The sequence below is a fragment of the Sinocyclocheilus rhinocerous genome, unplaced genomic scaffold (assembly GCF_001515625.1).
Source record: "Sinocyclocheilus rhinocerous isolate Xijiao unplaced genomic scaffold, SAMN03320098_v1.1 scaffold1826, whole genome shotgun sequence".
NCBI classification, from domain to species: domain Eukaryota; kingdom Metazoa; phylum Chordata; class Actinopteri; order Cypriniformes; family Cyprinidae; genus Sinocyclocheilus; species Sinocyclocheilus rhinocerous.
Genome location: NW_015645117.1, coordinates 41,670 through 59,324, shown reverse-complemented (window position 1 = coordinate 59,324; position 17,655 = coordinate 41,670). Strand labels below are relative to the sequence as shown.

At 39.7% G+C, this 17,655-nt stretch overlaps 3 protein-coding genes across 6 annotated transcripts in view; 1 reads left to right on the top strand and 2 right to left on the bottom strand.

Moving 5' to 3' along the window:
- The window catches only part of LOC107705836 (rho guanine nucleotide exchange factor 3-like), an 80,492-nt gene extending 76,125 nt beyond the window's left edge, over positions 1 to 4,367 (bottom strand). For all 3 annotated transcript variants that reach the window (XM_016509317.1, XM_016509319.1, XM_016509318.1), the window contains exon 1: positions 4,158 to 4,367. In XM_016509317.1, coding sequence (XP_016364803.1) covers positions 4,158 to 4,192 — 35 coding nt within the window. In that variant the 5' untranslated portion in view covers positions 4,193 to 4,367. The remainder of the gene's footprint in view (positions 1 to 4,157) is intronic.
- Positions 4,368 to 5,453: 1,086 nt separating this feature from the next.
- Positions 5,454 to 7,609, top strand: LOC107705835 (putative hydrolase RBBP9). Its single transcript, XM_016509316.1, has 5 exons — positions 5,454 to 5,670; positions 6,226 to 6,268; positions 6,348 to 6,453; positions 6,741 to 6,826; positions 6,914 to 7,609. The coding sequence occupies exons 1-5, from the start codon at positions 5,575 to 5,577 to the stop codon at positions 7,135 to 7,137; spliced, it is 555 nt and encodes a 184-aa protein (XP_016364802.1). The 5' UTR covers positions 5,454 to 5,574; the 3' UTR covers positions 7,138 to 7,609.
- Positions 7,199 to 17,641, bottom strand: LOC107705833 (NAD-dependent protein deacetylase sirtuin-7-like). Of its 2 annotated transcripts, XM_016509314.1 has the most exons (11): positions 17,616 to 17,641; positions 17,053 to 17,175; positions 16,490 to 16,627; positions 15,296 to 15,400; positions 15,022 to 15,092; positions 14,804 to 14,876; positions 14,327 to 14,425; positions 13,909 to 14,145; positions 9,581 to 9,661; positions 9,361 to 9,467; positions 7,199 to 8,490 (listed from the first exon to the last, which is right to left on the bottom strand). In XM_016509314.1, exons 2-11 carry the CDS (start codon positions 17,155 to 17,157, stop codon positions 8,289 to 8,291), a joined length of 1,218 nt encoding a protein of 405 aa, XP_016364800.1. In that variant the 5' UTR covers positions 17,158 to 17,175; positions 17,616 to 17,641; the 3' UTR covers positions 7,199 to 8,288. The 2 variants fall into 2 exon arrangements, with proteins under 2 accessions (XP_016364800.1, XP_016364801.1); XM_016509315.1 differs by lacking the exons at positions 16,490 to 16,627; positions 17,053 to 17,175; positions 17,616 to 17,641 and adding an exon at positions 15,947 to 16,115 and having other exon boundaries at positions 15,296 to 15,453.
- Positions 17,642 to 17,655: the final 14 nt, after the last annotated feature.

Below are 17,655 nucleotides of genomic sequence, written 5' to 3'. Positions count from 1 at the left end.
AGTTTTAGAGTCAGACACTTATATCTTTTGAAACATTGGTCTAGAAATCAGATGAATTTCTTCTAATTTCTTCAAGCTTCATAAAAAATCACCAAGGGAATTTTGATGGCAGTTTCACATAAAACTCCATCAGACGTCAGGACAGCATTACTGGAGTATGTTTTACAAAAATACTACTTCAATCATTCTACCTCAAATTTTCATTTATTTCAATGTTATCCGCCATTTCTTTGTAAGTATGTTTATACAATTTACTAGCAATTTCTGAGTCAAAACTGTTCAATATAAATCCTACAATAGTTTTTTTTTTTTGTATGTCTCAATGGGACCATGACCTAATGGTCCTCGAGATCTTTTGGGACTATGGCATCTAGTGGTCAAAAATGTTTCAATCTGCTTGAATATTTTGCCATTCTCTCATTATATTGATATTCTAAACTCAATTGCCTAAATGTAAGATTTAACGAAGCCGGTCACGTTAGGCTTGAGAAACTACATATTGAGTTTTCACTGACTCTCTCAAGCCTGCATTGCTGAGTGTTGTCTGTCTGTACGTCTGTGTGAATCTTCACAGTATCTCCTTGCTTAGAGTAAGCAGTCAAGGAACATTCTGATATCATTTCAGGCTAGAGATGAAGGCCGTGTCTGTTTCTATAGAGACTCATAAACAGTTTGAGCTTTGAGTAAGCGTGCACAGACAGCACCTGACCCGTGCAGGAAAAAAAGGGAGTTTTCTGCCTGCTGGTTCTGTCTAAACTCTTACTTCCTCCCATGAACATAACATAAGTATTTCTCTTCTCAAAATCAGAAAACCCTGGAATTCACAAACCTCTGTGTGGGAACTTTCACTTTCACATCAGGACCTTTCAGTTCTTGAAGCAATAGTTCACCCAAAAATGAAAATGTTGTCATTGTTTATTCACCCGTGTCGTTTCAAACCTGTATGACCTTCATCTTTGTAAACTGAAAAGTACAGTTGAACAGAAGCTAAATGTGCATGCTTGATGCAAAAACAAACCTCACTGTCCTTGCACGTCTCACGATCATGTTTGAGTGTTTGCCCTTACCATATTTGATGTGCCCTATGTATGCGTGTTCATCAGTCAGGATCAAATTAAGTGAGCATGTCTGTTCAGAATAAATATCTTCAGCTGTGTTTTAAAGATGAACAGAGGTTTTATGGGTTTGGAAGGACATGAGGGTGAATCTATTATGACAAATGTTTGGGTGAACTAACCCTTCAACTATGTTGTATGGAAAATGTCAACATGTATAACCTGTGAAGCATCTCATGGAAGACAGAAAGTCATACGGGTTTACACAACACAATCTCATGGCAGTTTGTTACTATTTTACATTTTGGATTTGGTGGTTAATTTGTATGAATTAGTTCAATCTCTTTTTGATTTAATCTTAGTGACCGGGTGAACCTTCCTGCTTTTTTTTCTAAACATTGCATTTTGTCCAATTCACATCGTGCAAACTCATAACCTCATAAAAGAGTTATGTTTTCCTGTGAGATCGGGCTGGGTTTCATAATGACATGAAAGTGTAAAAATATGACAAAATGTTAATTTTGGAATGACTGCATACAGGTTTGGAAAGTCGCTGTTCATGGTCATTGGTTATATCTCATGGGAAATAATGGAGATCACTATGATCATGTGAAGTTTCAGATCCCCTTTTTATAGCTGAGGTGTACACTAACGGTCAAAAGTTTGGAATATTTATAACTTTTTAATGTTTTTGAAAGAAGCCTTTATGCTTGCCAAGATTATATTTATTTGATCAAACCGCAATTTATTCTTATAATGCAATTTTCAGCATCATTGCTCCAGTCTTCAGTGTCACATGATCTTCAGAAATCATTCTGATATGCTGATTTTGCTCAAGAAGCATTTCTGATTATTATCAATGTAAATAAAAATCAATGCTTTTATTCAGCAGGAGCACATTAAATTGATCAAAACTCACATTAAAGACATTTATAATGTTACAAAAGATTTCTATTGTAAATAAATGCTGTTCTTTGAACTTTTAATTCATCAAAGAATCCTGAAAAAAAATGTATCATGATTTCCACACAAATATTAAGCAGCAAAAACTGCTTTTGACGTTGGTATTAATAGGAATGATTATTAATAATTAAGTACCAATGATAATTGACTATGACTGAGCACCAGTTAAGAATATTAGAATGATTTCTGAAGATCATGTGACACTGAAGACTGGAGCAATGATGCTGAAAATACAGCTTTGATCACAGAAATAAATTATATTTTACAATATATTTAAATATAAAATATTTCTTTTAAATTGTAATAATATTTCACAATATTACTATTTTTTTTTACTGCATTTTAACCAAATAAATACAGCCTTTGTGAGCATTATAAGAGATCCTTAACAAAACAACTGAAAATTATTCTAAACTTTTGACACGTACTGTATATGAATCAAAAGATCTACAGCGCTCTTAATTCAAATAACAGAGATTCTCATAATAATACATATAATCATGGGCTCTCTATGAGACATGGGCATGTAAGACATGTGCACTGTGGGAGAGAAGAGGCTGATCACATGCGTTTGTAGAAGCCGGCCTGGGTCTGCCGTGAAAAGACCAAAGAAAATTTCCCTAATCCAACCAAGGAAGAGGAGCGCGAGGATCAGGCCCGGTCAGAAGGTTATTCTGAACACATTCAGCAGGCATTAGCTGGGGATTACGACTCGACACGCTCCGCTGCTCTCCTCGCCCATCCGGCTGTCATCTCTGATCGGCCTGCGCAGCCAGAAAACCTGACTGTTGTGGATCTTCACAGAGAGACAGACCTGAAGCTGACCTCGTGGGGTCTGAGGAAACACCTGCCAACATACTGGACAGGTGAGAGATCTGCTGTCCCGTGACCAGTGATTGCTCATCTGTCCTTCTGGCTTACAAGTTCATATCTTTATAGACACAGTGACTTCTGAACCCCTCGGTCACTGAGACATCTGTTGCAGTATCTAAATATACAGGAAATAAAAGTATAGTCCTACCCGTGGCCACAGCTGTCATGACAGACTCTCACATGTCTGATCACACAGAACGAAAACCAGCTACTGCCCTACTCTCAAACAAAGACATGCAGAGGCCAGAGACTAACCAACCAAGCCTGGAGCCCTCAAGCAAAGACCCGCACGAAACGTTTCTCCTACAATTCAAAACACAAGAGAGATCCAGCATTCCACACCGTCGTGTTATGTTTGGAGACTTTGCATGTGAAAAGCTAAGAAGGAAACGCTCAAGCAGGCTCACTGGTGAATTACAGTGCTGTGTGTGCGTGTTTATAGTGAGAGATGTCGCTTTCTGGAACACATATGAAAGAGTGCATATCCACTCCTAAAAAAGTCTGTATATTTCAGAGTTTAAATTAGATCTGAAATGCCAAATTTTCAATGCAGACTCCACTGTATGGAGATATAAGTTATCTTGTGCTTTTAAAGACTTTCATATTTGGGTGAAATTTGGAAATATTGAATTAGCAAGCGTAACAGATGATTACAGAGGATTATTTTCTATGAGCATCCAAAAGGCCAAATATTTTGTCCAGGAGAAGTTATAGGCTAACAGGGAATATTCTCAAAACTTTGGGAAAAGTTGTAAACAAAAGTTCGTCTAGTAACATCAACAGAATGTTTGTCTCTAACAATGTTCTTTAAATGTTATTTACACATCGTTCGTGGACTGTTTTTCCTGAAACGTTTTAGTTGGACGTTCCTTTAACGTATTTAAATGTTACAACTTACTACTTGTTTCAGAACGTTCAGAGAACATTCAAATGTAACGTTCCCACAATGTTTGCAAAAAAACTAAAATGGAATGCTGCCTTAATGTTTTCTCTGACGTTCGCAATAACCAAGGAAAGGGGTTTTAAACATTTAAAAAACTGGACGTTTTGAACTTTTAGAAATACTGTTTTCATAACATTATGGTAACGTTAGCGAAAAGTTCTCAGAACATATTTTTGTTAGCTGGGTGCTTGTCAGTCAGGAGATTGATACATATTTTATTGGCCAATAAAAGTTAGTATCACCCAGTTTTGACATTTGTTATTATTACTAAATAAATATAGACCTAGATAAGCGCTTTATTTCATAATGGAAATAGTCCTTACCCTGATCCGTCATCACCTCCGAGACTCGTTTGCATTGCATCTGCTGATATCCAGAGAGCCGCTCGCTCTCACCATTGATCACCGATCAGTCCGACTGATTGAGACAGTTCATATTCAGTTACACGCGTCTTTCGCATTGCAAACAAACACGTAAAAGTGTGAACTTTAACAGCTTCGTACTAGCCGAGCATTTAGACATTGATATGAAAAAAGCTAGTGGTTGTTGTGACACGCAGTCACACACACACACACACACACACATACACACACACACACTCCTCCTCTCAGTCGGATGGGAGAGGTTTACTGATGACAGATCACCCGGGCGTCAATGCTCTTGTACGGAATATACACAAAGTTAAATAAATTAATAAAAGACTCAAAATAACGTGCTTTTTTTTTTAAAGTTAAAGTTACTGCATCCATTAAACACTAGATTTGGTTATATATGTTTCATATCAATCCAGTTTATCCAGATCTATTGCTTTTAGTGTAACATTTTCATAAAAAATGTAAATCATTTGAAGAGATCGGGTTTTAATGTAATAAATACATATTTTCACAACCATGCAGTGACCTTGTTACACCGTTGCGCCCCCTTGCGACGTTTGAGGCACTTCACTCCTCTGATCAATCGGCAAAAAAAAAAAAAGTTGACAAATAACATAAACATTATTGTTGAGAGAAAGAGGGGTAAAAGATCAAATATGACTCCAGTTTTGCCGCTGTAGCCTATATATATATTTCAGAATAATAAGCCACTGTGAATTCTGTGAATTATACATTTCATTGTGGTTTCCTTCATGAAAATATGAACCGGCATATTACCAGAATTTTAGTTAGTTTTTTAAAAACTTTTTTATATCTAAAAAAAAAAAAACAATAAGCAAATTATGTATAAATAAACCGAGGCCATTTAGGGATAGTTTGTGGCTTTGATTTAGGAGTCCTCTTCACTACTCCTAACGTTTCACAGATTTAGCTAGTTTTAGTGTTAAAACACTTTATGAAATACTCTTAGAGCAAAAATTTAGGAGTCCTAAATTTAGGATTGACACGTCCATTATTTTTAAGATTTTCTCCTAAATCGGCAATTTATGAGCTACTTTTAGCCTTAAGATGTTTTGTGAATACGGGCCCAAATGTTCTGAGCGTGACATTTGAGATCGAGACTATTTGGAAGCCGCTTCCTCCTCGGAATTAAAAAAAAAAAAGGTAATTGCGACTTTTTATCTCACAATTCTGCCAGTATTTCTCGCGGCTCCCGGTGTATGTCTGCGGGTTCGGCTGTGCTGTGGAGGGCAGCCTGGCGGACTGTGCTCGAGGTGGCGCTGCGCAGCAGGAGAAGAACACGCGTGCGCAGCGTTCACTTCCGTGCAGGGGTCTGTGTGACTGAGGAGCTGAGCTTGGGTTATAAATGCCTCTGAAGAGAGCAGTGATCGTGCCGGGAAACGGCGCAGGCAACATTGAGCACTGTAACTGGTATGGATGGGCAAAGCAACGAATAAACCAGGTATGATGAGTTCAACGAGAGAACGAAATCATGCACAGACATCATTCAGCTGTCATAATGACAGAGGGTGCATTTCACCTTACTCAACCCTGCCAAGTCAAACAGTAGTCTGAAAATAATTTCCTTGAAATGGAAATTTAAAAAAACTCAGAGGCCGAAACTGAGGGAAAATGTGCAATATGGTGCATTTGCTGGTATTTATGAGATGAGAATTCTGACAGCTTGCGACGTTAATCAACGAGATCTTAATAACAGCATATAATGCACTGCAGCACAATGATGAACAAATAAACCTAAAGTAAATCTGTTGCTTCAGTCCAGTGAGTGTTCATAACAAAATAAAAGTTATTCTTACATTTACTTCATAAAAATCAGTTATGTTTCACAGCAAAAAGACACATGAACCATGACCTGAAGGTGGTCTATCAGCAAAGTTTTGATCACGTTGATAACTTAGAGGCTTTAGACATTTGCATATGGAATATGATACAGTAGAGTTTATAGGGCTACAGTGGTTGAATATTATGTGATTATTTCTCAAATCATTTTGTGCAGATTCCAGATGTGTCTTGTACGCTGAAGAACATGCCGGATCCTGGTAGTACAAATTCACATAACTGTATTACAGGAGATCTGAATCATATGTCTGGTATAATATATTGTATTTGAGTTGACAGTGACTGCCAGAGAGAGCATCTGGCTGCCGTTCATGGAGAAGCAGCTGAAGTGTGATGAAGAAACGGTCATCATCGGACACAGCTCAGGAGCCGCTGCAGCCATGAGGTACTGACTGACTCTTCACATGCATATTTGAGTAGGTTTGCTTTTATGCTTATTATATTATTTATTAATAAGCACTTACTTAATCTATGTATTTATATATGTACGCTTCTTAAATGATCATCCAATTCAATCCCTGCCATCAGTTTTATAAAAGAAGTTTGAAACTATAATATTCAGACAAATACTTCTCGCACCAAACAACTGTTTACTAATCTGACTAAATGCATGCTTTTAGTGACGAGGAACATTTCTAAACTATTTGTTTTAAACTGATTGCTTGCGTTCAGGTATGCAGAAACACACAGGGTTTTTGCGGTTGTTCTGGTAGGTGCGTACACATCAGACCTGGGAGATGAGAATGAACGCGAGAGCGGTGAGTTTGAGTAAAAACCACTCATAACATCAGTTGCCAGCAGTGTGCTGTGCTGTGTGGTAATGTGCCGTCTCTCATTACGCTCAGGATATTTCAGCCGGCCATGGGAATGGGAGAAGATGAGAACAAACGTGAAGTACATAATTCAGTTCGGATCTACAGACGACCCCTTCCTGCCCTGGGAAGAGCAACAGGAAGTGGCTGATGGACTGAAGACAGATCTACAGAAATACTCGGACCGCGGGCATTTCCAGAACACAGCCTTTCCAGAGCTCATCGATGTAATAAAACGCCTCAAAACCAACAGCTAAAAGCAAAAACTCATCCTGTGTGCGTTTAGAAATACATTCATTTTTATTTTTTAGGGGCCAAATGAATCATGTATGTTTGAAGAAGTGATGGCAGTGTATTATTGTGGCAGATGTTGAAACATTTTCATTTATTTTCAATACAAGTATATCATGTAAATCTTCAAATACTCAAGCTTTCTTTACAGTAGTACATAGAAATCCACACGTCTGAAATAAAATGCCCGTGTAAACTGAGACGAAGCGAACATAGTGATTAATACAAAATCAAAGACGTAGAAGTAATGGCACTTACAGCATCCAAACACTGATCTCAGTTCAAGTTCTTACAGTTATAATAAAGTCCACATGTGAGGGTTTTCTTGCTGCTTATGTAGAGATAAAATCCTGTATTTAAACAGGGAAGGTTCAAATGTAAATCCTGGTACTAATCAGTTATAGCACCATATTAAGGGTCAACATAATTCAGTTGATTGAAATATATACACATTCTATTATTTGGTTGAGGATCTGTATATCTAATTAATTAAATTGATCAAATTCATTCATTCTTTTAATAGTGGACTGAAATAAAGCATTCATTTTTACTCAATCCAGTAACACTGACTTCATGTAAACAACTATAATCTAAAGTCTAACACAAACAATGAGCTGTCAATTACGCATCCACATGTTTTTCTAAACACATTACATTGTGTCACATTCAAGGAAGTGTAGCGGAACGTTCACGCTGTTCTTTACAGCAACAGTTCCATTCTGTCTGTCTGTCTATATTCACTTCCATCTGTTTTTATCTTTTATTTTTGGAACAACATGAGTGTAAATGACCATTTTAAATTTTAGGTGAAAAAACAACAACAGCAACAAATGTCAGCCTGTTCTCATAAAACTGCGGTCATAAGAATCATATACTGCTTATTCTATAAACCTGAGATTGGAAGTAAAGTGCACTTAGCAAAGCCAAACCATCATGTAAACCTGCTTACTCTGCAACAAGTTATTTTCAGAGGAAAACAGCTATATCTTTTCAGATAAAAGCAATCTCACATTCATCAGTAATGGCCAATCAGAAACATGTATTCAAGCAGTGAGTGTGATGGGAAAGAGCACAGTCCTAACCCAACTGAGCAGCGGGGCATGTCATGCTTTAGAAACTACACAGTCTTCTTTTTCCTCCTTGCTTTGGTGTATCCCCTTCCAAACCAGCCGCCTTGAACCGCTGTAGCTTCACCCTGAGCCTGTGTGTCTGGCGAAGCGTCCTCCAGAGCAGCAGGTGGCGCTATCTCTTCACGAGTGTGGCTCTTCTGCTCCTGTGGACTGAGTGGTTTAGCCAAGCTGAAGATGGGGTCTTGTGATCTGTTATTCATAAAAATCCCAGGCAATATTAATAAAACCGACAGCTGCTTTGGATGAAAATATGAGACTTCACACAGCAATCAGGCTTGAGGCCATGTTATACGAGTCCCGGAAAACAAGCATTTTAGCCAAAAAACACTAAACAAAACCAAGCATATTAACACGTCTGGTTGTTATTGTTCTAAACTCAAATTATTTTGAATGGGTTTTTGGTTAAATCCCTGAAATAAGGTCAGCGGTGAACACAAGCTCAAGATATATTTTCACGTTTTATTCTATGATTTTAAATACTCCAGTTAATTTTTACTTAAGATTTTTAGTGAAGTCTTGAAAAAGGCGATTTGTAACAAGTGTCTAAACGGGACTACAGAACTCGTCGCGGACATTAAACATCATCACTTCCTCAAACTCATCTACTCGGTTGTCTCCTTCACAGCCTCACGGTGTTTATAATTGCATTCTTGTAAACTATTCTAACTATGACTAATCGGTCATCACAACACTCAGTAGCTGTGACATCCCTCAGTTTGACATGAGAGACCGTCTTTAGCCGTGACAATATTCACAATGCTCTCTTATCTTTCTGCTTAAAGGTGCGGTCACAGTGAAATCCAGTCATTATAATAGGAATCCGTGTGATCAGGAATTTTGTATGAGGGTAAAAGATTTCCCCACAAAAATTGCATAGCGGGTTCACATTTGTCATGTGACTTTGCTGTGTTGACCCACAGAAAGCTGCATGGTTTGAAAGTGAATTCTGTCTGAGCTATGCCTCATATCTACACTATTGGCAATGAGACGGTTTGCCCGCTAATGTTACAGCACCTTAACAGTATATTAGACATGTATTCCACTTCAGGTGGGTCTTGCCTGTTGTAAACTGGAGTTCCCAAACCCAGCTCCTCCATCAGAAGACCCATCATAGCATCACACTTCCCATGAATTTTCAGAGTGGCCAAGGTATCTTTCGGTGTCCACTAAAATAAATAAGGAAAACACAGCAGGCTTTTAGATAAAATAAACTGAAAGTCACGTTAAATTTTATGGAAAACAAAAGGATCAAGAGATTTGATGTTTTATGAAATATTACCTGTAGATTTACAATGTACAGCTTTGGTCTTTTGTTGGCGGGTCTGTTCATGCACCACAAGCACGAGTATTTCTTCAACACCTGATGGACAAACACACTATACATGACATCAGCTGCATTACTGAAAATACAACATTTTATTTAGTACAAAACAATGTCATTTTGGCAAATTTTGCAATACGTGAATTGCTAAGGACTTCATTTGGATAACTTTAAAGGCGATTTTCTCAATATTTGGATTTTTTTGCACCCTCAGATTCCAGATTTAAAAATAGTTGTATCTCGCCCAAATATTGTCCTATCCTAACAAACCATACATCAATGGAAATCATATTTATTCAAATTTCAGATGATGTATACATCTCAATTTAAAAAAATTGACACTTAAGACTGGTTTTGTGGTCCAGGGTCACATATGTTAAACTTTTAACATCTCATATTGCTGCTGCTTTCATTAAAGCTTAAATAACACAAGGAGCAATATGAGCAATGCCTCTAAACTAGGGATGTCATGAGAACGATACTTCAGTATCAAGTCAGTATCAACATTTTAAAATCCTGACGGTACTTGTTTTTCTACAGTAGCGTAAGCACTGATGGTACCGAACATTTATGCACTATAGCATGTAGGTTTGACCCAAAACAGATTATCAGAGCAAACAATTCAAATAAATTCAAGCGATTTTAAACCATAAAGTATTTGCGAATTTAATTATTCAATTTCTGTGGTATTACTTGAATGCTACTGTTAGATCTACCCGAAAAAATATGCAGCATTTATTTTGTATCTTTATTCTATTGTATTTATTTATGCGACTGCTTCTAAGTGTGTTTATTCATTCTTGTTTTATTACTGACTATTGCAACAAATTACCTCATAGAAAAAAAATAAATTGATTGAGCAAACATTTTGGTGAGATAACTATAATTAATAAGTTTAATAAGGTTTTTTTTTTCTACCGTGGTATCGAGTATAGTGTACTTTTGGTGGTATCATTCAGTACCGACTACTAGGTTTTTAGTATCGTGTTAGTATTTTATCCATGTGTGGTACCAGCAGCCTAAGACTCAAGCCACGCCCCTCTAGATTACATCAGTTCACATTTACATTTAGTCATTTAGCAGACGCTTTTATCTAAAGTGACTTACAAATGAGGACAACAGAAGCAATCAAACCAACAAAAGAGCAACAATATGTCCTGGTTAGTCTAATGCAGTACACGCAGCAAGGTTTTTTATTTATTCATTTTTTTTTTTTATATATAATAATAATTAGACCGAAAATAAATAGAATAGAAAGTGCTAGAGTTAGAGGTTCAAATAAAGGTGGAACAGATGTGTTTTTAGTCGTTTCTTGAAGATTGTTAAGGACTCAGCTGCTCGGATTGATTTGGGCAGGTCATTCCACCAGGAGGGAACAGTTAATGAAAAAGTCTGTGAAAGTTATTTTGTGCCTCTTTGAGATGGCACAATAATACGCCGTTCACTTGCAGAACGCAAGCTTCTAGAGGGCACATAACTCTGAAGTAATGAATTTAGGTAAATGGGTGCAGAGCCAGTGGTGTTTTTTTTAGGCAAACAAAGAATTTTACATGAGCAGCTACTGGTAGCCAGTGCAAACTGATGAACAGAGGTGTGACCATAGACTGTAAAAAAAGATGGACAACGCATCTCCTATTCCTTCCACTATAGAAAAGTAAAGCCAAAGTATCTCAGTATGGCCTCTGCCATCTGGAGTAAATGACGTAATCTGGAGCCCGAGTCTGCGCAGTAGAGATCCGTTTGGAGCCCGAGTCTGCGCAGTAGTGATTCGTTTGGAGCCCGAGTCTGCGCAGTAGAGATTCGTTTGGAGCCCGAGTCTGCGCAGTAGAGATTCGTTTGGAGCCCGAGTCTGCGCAGTAGAGATTCGTTTGGAGCCCGAGTCTGCGCAGTAGAGATTCGTTTGGAGCCCGAGTCTGCGCAGTAGAGATTCGTTTGGAGCCCGAGTCTGCGCAGTAGAGATTCGTTTGGAGCCCGAGTCTGCGCAGTAGAGATTCGTTTGGAGCCCGAGTCTGCGCAGTAGAGATTCGTTTGGAGCCCGAGTCTGCGCAGTAGAGATTCGTTTGGAGCCCGAGTCTGCGCAGTAGAGATTCGTTTGGAGCCCGAGTCTGCGCAGTAGAGATTCGTTTGGAGCCCGAGTCTGCGCAGTAGAGATTCGTTTGGAGCCCGAGTCTGCGCAGTAGAGATTCGTTTGGAGCCCGAGTCTGCGCAGTAGAGATTCGTTTGGAGCCCGAGTCTGCGCAGTAGAGATTCGTTTGGAGCCCGAGTCTGCGCAGTAGAGATTCGTTTGGAGCCCGAGTCTGCGCAGTAGAGATTCGTTTGGAGCCCGAGTCTGCGCAGTAGAGATTCGTTTGGAGCCCGAGTCTGCGCAGTAGAGATTCGTTTGGAGCCCGAGTCTGCGCAGTAGAGATTCGTTTGGAGCCCGAGTCTGCGCAGTAGAGATTCGTTTGGAGCCCGAGTCTGCGCAGTAGAGATTCGTTTGGAGCCCGAGTCTGCGCAGTAGAGATTCGTTTGGAGCCCGAGTCTGCGCAGTAGAGATTCGTTTGGAGCCCGAGTCTGCGCAGTAGAGATTCGTTTGGAGCCCGAGTCTGCGCAGTAGAGATTCGTTTGGAGCCCGAGTCTGCGCAGTAGAGATTCGTTTGGAGCCCGAGTCTGCGCAGTAGAGATTCGTTTGGAGCCCGAGTCTGCGCAGTAGAGATTCGTTTGGAGCCCGAGTCTGCGCAGTAGAGATTCGTTTGGAGCCCGAGTCTGCGCAGTAGAGATTCGTTTGGAGCCCGAGTCTGCGCAGTAGAGATTCGTTTGGAGCCCGAGTCTGCGCAGTAGAGATTCGTTTGGAGCCCGAGTCTGCGCAGTAGAGATTCGTTTGGAGCCCGAGTCTGCGCAGTAGAGATTCGTTTGGAGCCCGAGTCTGCGCAGTAGAGATTCGTTTGGAGCCCGAGTCTGCGCAGTAGAGATTCGTTTGGAGCCCGAGTCTGCGCAGTAGAGATTCGTTTGGAGCCCGAGTCTGCGCAGTAGAGATTCGTTTGGAGCCCGAGTCTGCGCAGTAGAGATTCGTTTGGAGCCCGAGTCTGCGCAGTAGAGATTCTTTTGGAGCCCGAGTTTGCACAGTAGAGTAGTTTGGAGCCCGAGTCTGCGCAGTAGTGATTCGTTTGAAATGGAGTAGTTGGGAGCCCGAGTCTGCACAGTAGAGTAGTTTGGAGCCAGAGTCTGCGCAGTAGAGTAGTTTGGAGCCCGAGTCTGCGCAGTAGTGTCGTGAGGTGGATCCGCGGTATCAAACTACCGCAGACACAATCAACCATAACGACACGCCCCGTTTTTATAGCATCAAATTACTAGCTAAAATCAAACTTATCACAAAAACGAACAATTTAACATATATCAGCGTGATGATAACTACTTTAAATGACCAAAACCATCTTTCGGAAAATTGTATTGGAAGCTTGTTAATACTGATTTCATTTGATTGGTAACTTATATTCCTTATTCTACTTGTTCTTATTCTGTCGTTTTAATAAAATTTTTTAAAAAAGCTTATAAAATATAATTTTTTAAAGAATTTGACAAAAGATGACATACTTTTAATAAAGTTAGAGGAGTCAAATATTACCTCGTAATGGGAAGGCTACTTTTTGATAACATTTTGGATTATTGATTAGAAGGTGCTCCTAAAATTTTGAACGTGCTCCTAAATTTTTTAAGTTAGGAGCACAAGTGCTCCTAAAAAGAAAAGTAAGCGTCGAGCCCTGATTGGAAGCGTAATTTATTTTGACTCAAGTCCCATTCGTTTACATGGAGAGGGCAGGGTTTATGCCCTGTACTGCAGCCAGCCACCAGGGGCGATCAAAGAGCCCGCAGCTTCACTTTTCAGGACGTGTGAGGCACACCCGGGTGTGACTTGCACTCTTTTTTGGCTTGTTAAAAACTAATCTTGCTGCCGCATTGTAAAGGCTAATGGGATATATCATTTACTCACCCTCATGTTGTTTCAAACCTGTATGACCGACTATGGAACATACTATTTTTTAATAAAATATATAAATGTATTTTGAAGATATTTAGCTAATTAAACAGTTTCAGTTCCCATTGACTTCCGTGATATGGACAATAAAAACTATGGGAAGTCAAATTGGAACCAAAACTCTTTGGTTACCAAAATTCTAAATATCTTTTTTGGTGTTCAGCAAAATAAAGAAAGTTACACAGGTTTGGAAAAACATGAGGGTGAGTGAATGATGAATTTTCATTTTTGGGAGAACTGTCCCTTTAAGCTGCAGCAGTCATATCCTCACCTTCAAACTGGAGCCCAAACACAGGATGAGGTCAGCCTGTTCTGCCGCCTCAGCGGCCCCCTTCCAGTTGAGCGGCTGCTCCAGAGTGCCACGCTCACCGAAGTGAACTATAGTGTCTCTGAGCTGCGCTCTGCAGTGAGGACACAGGCGGCCCGTCCCGTGTCTGTGCAGAGCCGTGCGCTCCGTCACGTCAAACAGCCGGATAAACTCTCGTGCTGGAGAGCAGGAATCACACACCTGTAGAAGGGAAGAATAATAAACAAAACATTGGATATTATAGGAACGGATTTTAAATAATGTTTTTTCCTCAACATTGGATTTTGTGATCTTTGCGCTATCCTTTAAGACAAATGAATCAAGACACTTTCACTTCAAAATTTATGACAAATTTAAAAGAGAACAAATCTCATTCCCAGACCTCGATGAACATGTTTCCGTGGAGTTCAGAGAGAGCATGTCTGGGCAAACCACTGCGCAGGTGAAGACCATCACAGTTCTGTGAGACCACATGCTGAACCTGCAGAAGATGCAAACTGTTATTCAATCTACTCGTATAGCACTTTTCACAATACATGTTGTTTAAAAGCTTTACTGAAAGAAATTAATGTTCATAATATTTTAATATATTTATGCATTATAGTTGTGCTTAGCTAGACTAGATTATAGTTACATTTAGTAATGACAAACAATCAAGCAGATTTGTTATATAGTATATATATCACCCTACATCATTATATGAAGAGATGTGTGATAATATAGTAGGGCTGCACGATAAATATCGCACGATATTTAATGCGCATCTCGTCAGTAAAGCCGGTTCTGTAATCAGCGGTAAATCTCCATCACGTGCGTGCTTTCACGTGGAGCAGCATTTACTACACATGTCGTCACTCACCATCTTGACTTTGTGTAGCATCCAGATGCACATGTGTGTGAGAGTGGGCTCAGCTCGACTCAGATCTGATGCACTGACGGATACAAAGACAGACAGATGTTAACATGTGGCACCAGAACACACCCAACTAGAAAAATAAATAAATAGTAGGCAGGACTAAATCTTAAACTCTAAAGCCATATTTTAGACAGGAAACAGTGTAATAGTGGACCCCTAACCTCACAGATCGGCCCTTCTGCAGCTGAGTCCACACGCCATTGGGCCCCCGATAGTCTGGGATAGAGGCGGCCTGACGAGAACACACAAACTCACATAATTAACACAGAGATGGACAACATATCCAACATTTACAACACATGTTGGTATTACTAAACTGAGCAGAAGTCACAAATATTTCAGTGTATTTAATGCACTTCATCAGGCCACTATGTTTCCTAAAGAGTATGGCAGTGAGTGTGTTTGTAGCTTCCAGCACAGATGAGAAAGACGCACAGTACTGATTCCTGCTCCGGTGTAGATGACCACATGCTTGGCCTGCTGCAGCGCCTCCGCCATCTGCCTCACTTTAGCCTTCAGGCTCTCAGCATCATCAAACACCTGCAACCACCACAACCACATTTATATGATCACTGAAAAAGTGAAATATGCAAAAAGCAATGCATCTGCTGAGACTGTGAAATCTGCTGGGCACTTTGCTATTCCATAAAGCCACAGGATCTGAGGATTTAATCGTAAATTAAATTGTTAATTGCAAAAATAATACAAAGTATTATTTGTTTGACAATAAATTGTCAGCATAATTGTTGGATTAAAGGACAAAGGCAACATGCTGGATGTAGAGTGTCTGGGAATGCATCCATACGACACCTGAAGGGAGAACAGCGTTATTAACAGACAGAAGTTCTTCAGTGAATACAGTAGGCAATTTCATTGCATGTTCAGTATCTGTATCAGGGTTTCTGCAGGTTTTATGAAGGTCTAAGGAATAAATTGAAGGGAACCCAATATGTTATCTAAATATAAATGTTTAGGAAGCACACAATGAGTTGTATTTGAGTTGTGTACGAGTGGATGTGTTGTAGCAACACTTCAAAGTTTTAAAATTTAATTTAAAATTTTCCACAAAAAAAAAAAGCGTAAGAAGACTTAAATAGCTCTGCTTCCAACCACTAGAATATAGAAATAACTTATAAGTTCTCTGATCAAAAAGTGATGTTTCTCTGAGTATTTTTGTCATTTTCCAGTGCAAATGTCTAAAGATTCAAGATACATTTACAAAATGGCAAGAAGTCTTGTTTCCTGTGAAATTCATTAAAAATTAAGCAAGTTCATGATTAAAACAAGAACAAATATATGCTAATGGACTCACTCATTTTAAAAGGAAAACAAGATTTTCATTTTCAGATATTTGCTCTTGTTTTTAAGCATGAACTCACAAAATTTTGTTCAGTTTCTCAGAAAACCAGAATTCATTTCTTCTTTTTGCATCAGTAAATGTATCTTGATGTAAGAATGTTTGGATATTTGTACTGAGGAAGATTCTTTTTTTTTTTGCTGTGCCATGCCTTTTTGAATTTAAGACTGTTGTTTTGATTTAAGACCTCAACTTGTGGAAGGGTGAATTAAGAGTTTAAAGCGCTTTTCAAGGCCTGTTTGAGATCAGCGGTATATGGTGCTTGTGTCCACCTCCTCCTGCTTCCTCTTGAGCAGGGCTCTGCGGCTGTGTCTGCGGCTCAGCTCCTGCACCGTGTCCCGATGCTCCTGCAGCAGAGCCCTGTCCTCCGGCGTCCGCTCCGCCTCGGCCTTCTGGAGGAGCCTGGAGACCTGCACAGACACACACTTCAGTCTCCAGACTCAGCGGCACACAACGAGTTTCTTTTCTTGTAACTGGCCAAAACCATGGAAACCGCAGGTAGAGTAACCGTGACTACAACAAAGACATAAATAACACTGGATCTCCTCCAAACACTGTGAGAAGCCTTCAGGATCTTACTATAATTTAATTTCGCCGATTACATGTCGAAAATGGCACAAAACCACCAGTTTTTATACTGTAACTGTACTAGCAACGGCATTCTGGCACAAACCACGGTTCCCATGAAAACCTCCAGGCTTTGAACTGGAGATAATTAGCTCGCCTCGCCGGCTGTAACGCTGCCGCTCTGTGTTTCGCGTCGTTACAGTTTCTGCTCATATGGATTCATTATAATGACGTTATGTGTTAGTGATATAATGCCTCGCATTCATACCGTCTTCACCGTCTGTCGTTGTTTCTCTCGCTGGATTATTCTCGCCTTTTCTTGCTGTTTTCTTTCGGCTCGCGCAGAGCAGCCGCTGTTTGTGTTCACGTCCATGCTGGATCTCGCCAGTGACTCCAGTGCTGACGCCGCGCTCTTCTTCTTCTTCTTCTGATGTTTATTGGCGGTTTTGGCAAACCAACTTAAAGGTGCATTACCGCCACCTACTGATCTGGAGTGTGGAGTGAACCCTCTTGCCAGAATATCTACAATCTCATTTCCTTCCACCCCTACATGAGCAGGAACCCAAAGGAAGGAAACATCCAGCCCTTTAGCATACAGTAATAAAAGCAAGTTGAATATCTGGTATATGATATCTTGTCTGCATGATGTTTTCCCAGACTGAATACTAGATAGAGCAGATAAGCTGTCAGAAGCTATGATTACATTGTGGTTCTGTTTATTTCCTTCCAGCCACTGTAATGCCAATGAAATTGCTAAAAGCTCTACTGTGTACACCGATAAATGATCTGCTGTTCTCTTTTTTAACTGCTATTTCATAATGCGAAATGAACTGAAGCCGCTCTCGCGAGGCAAAACGAGATTTGCATTAAA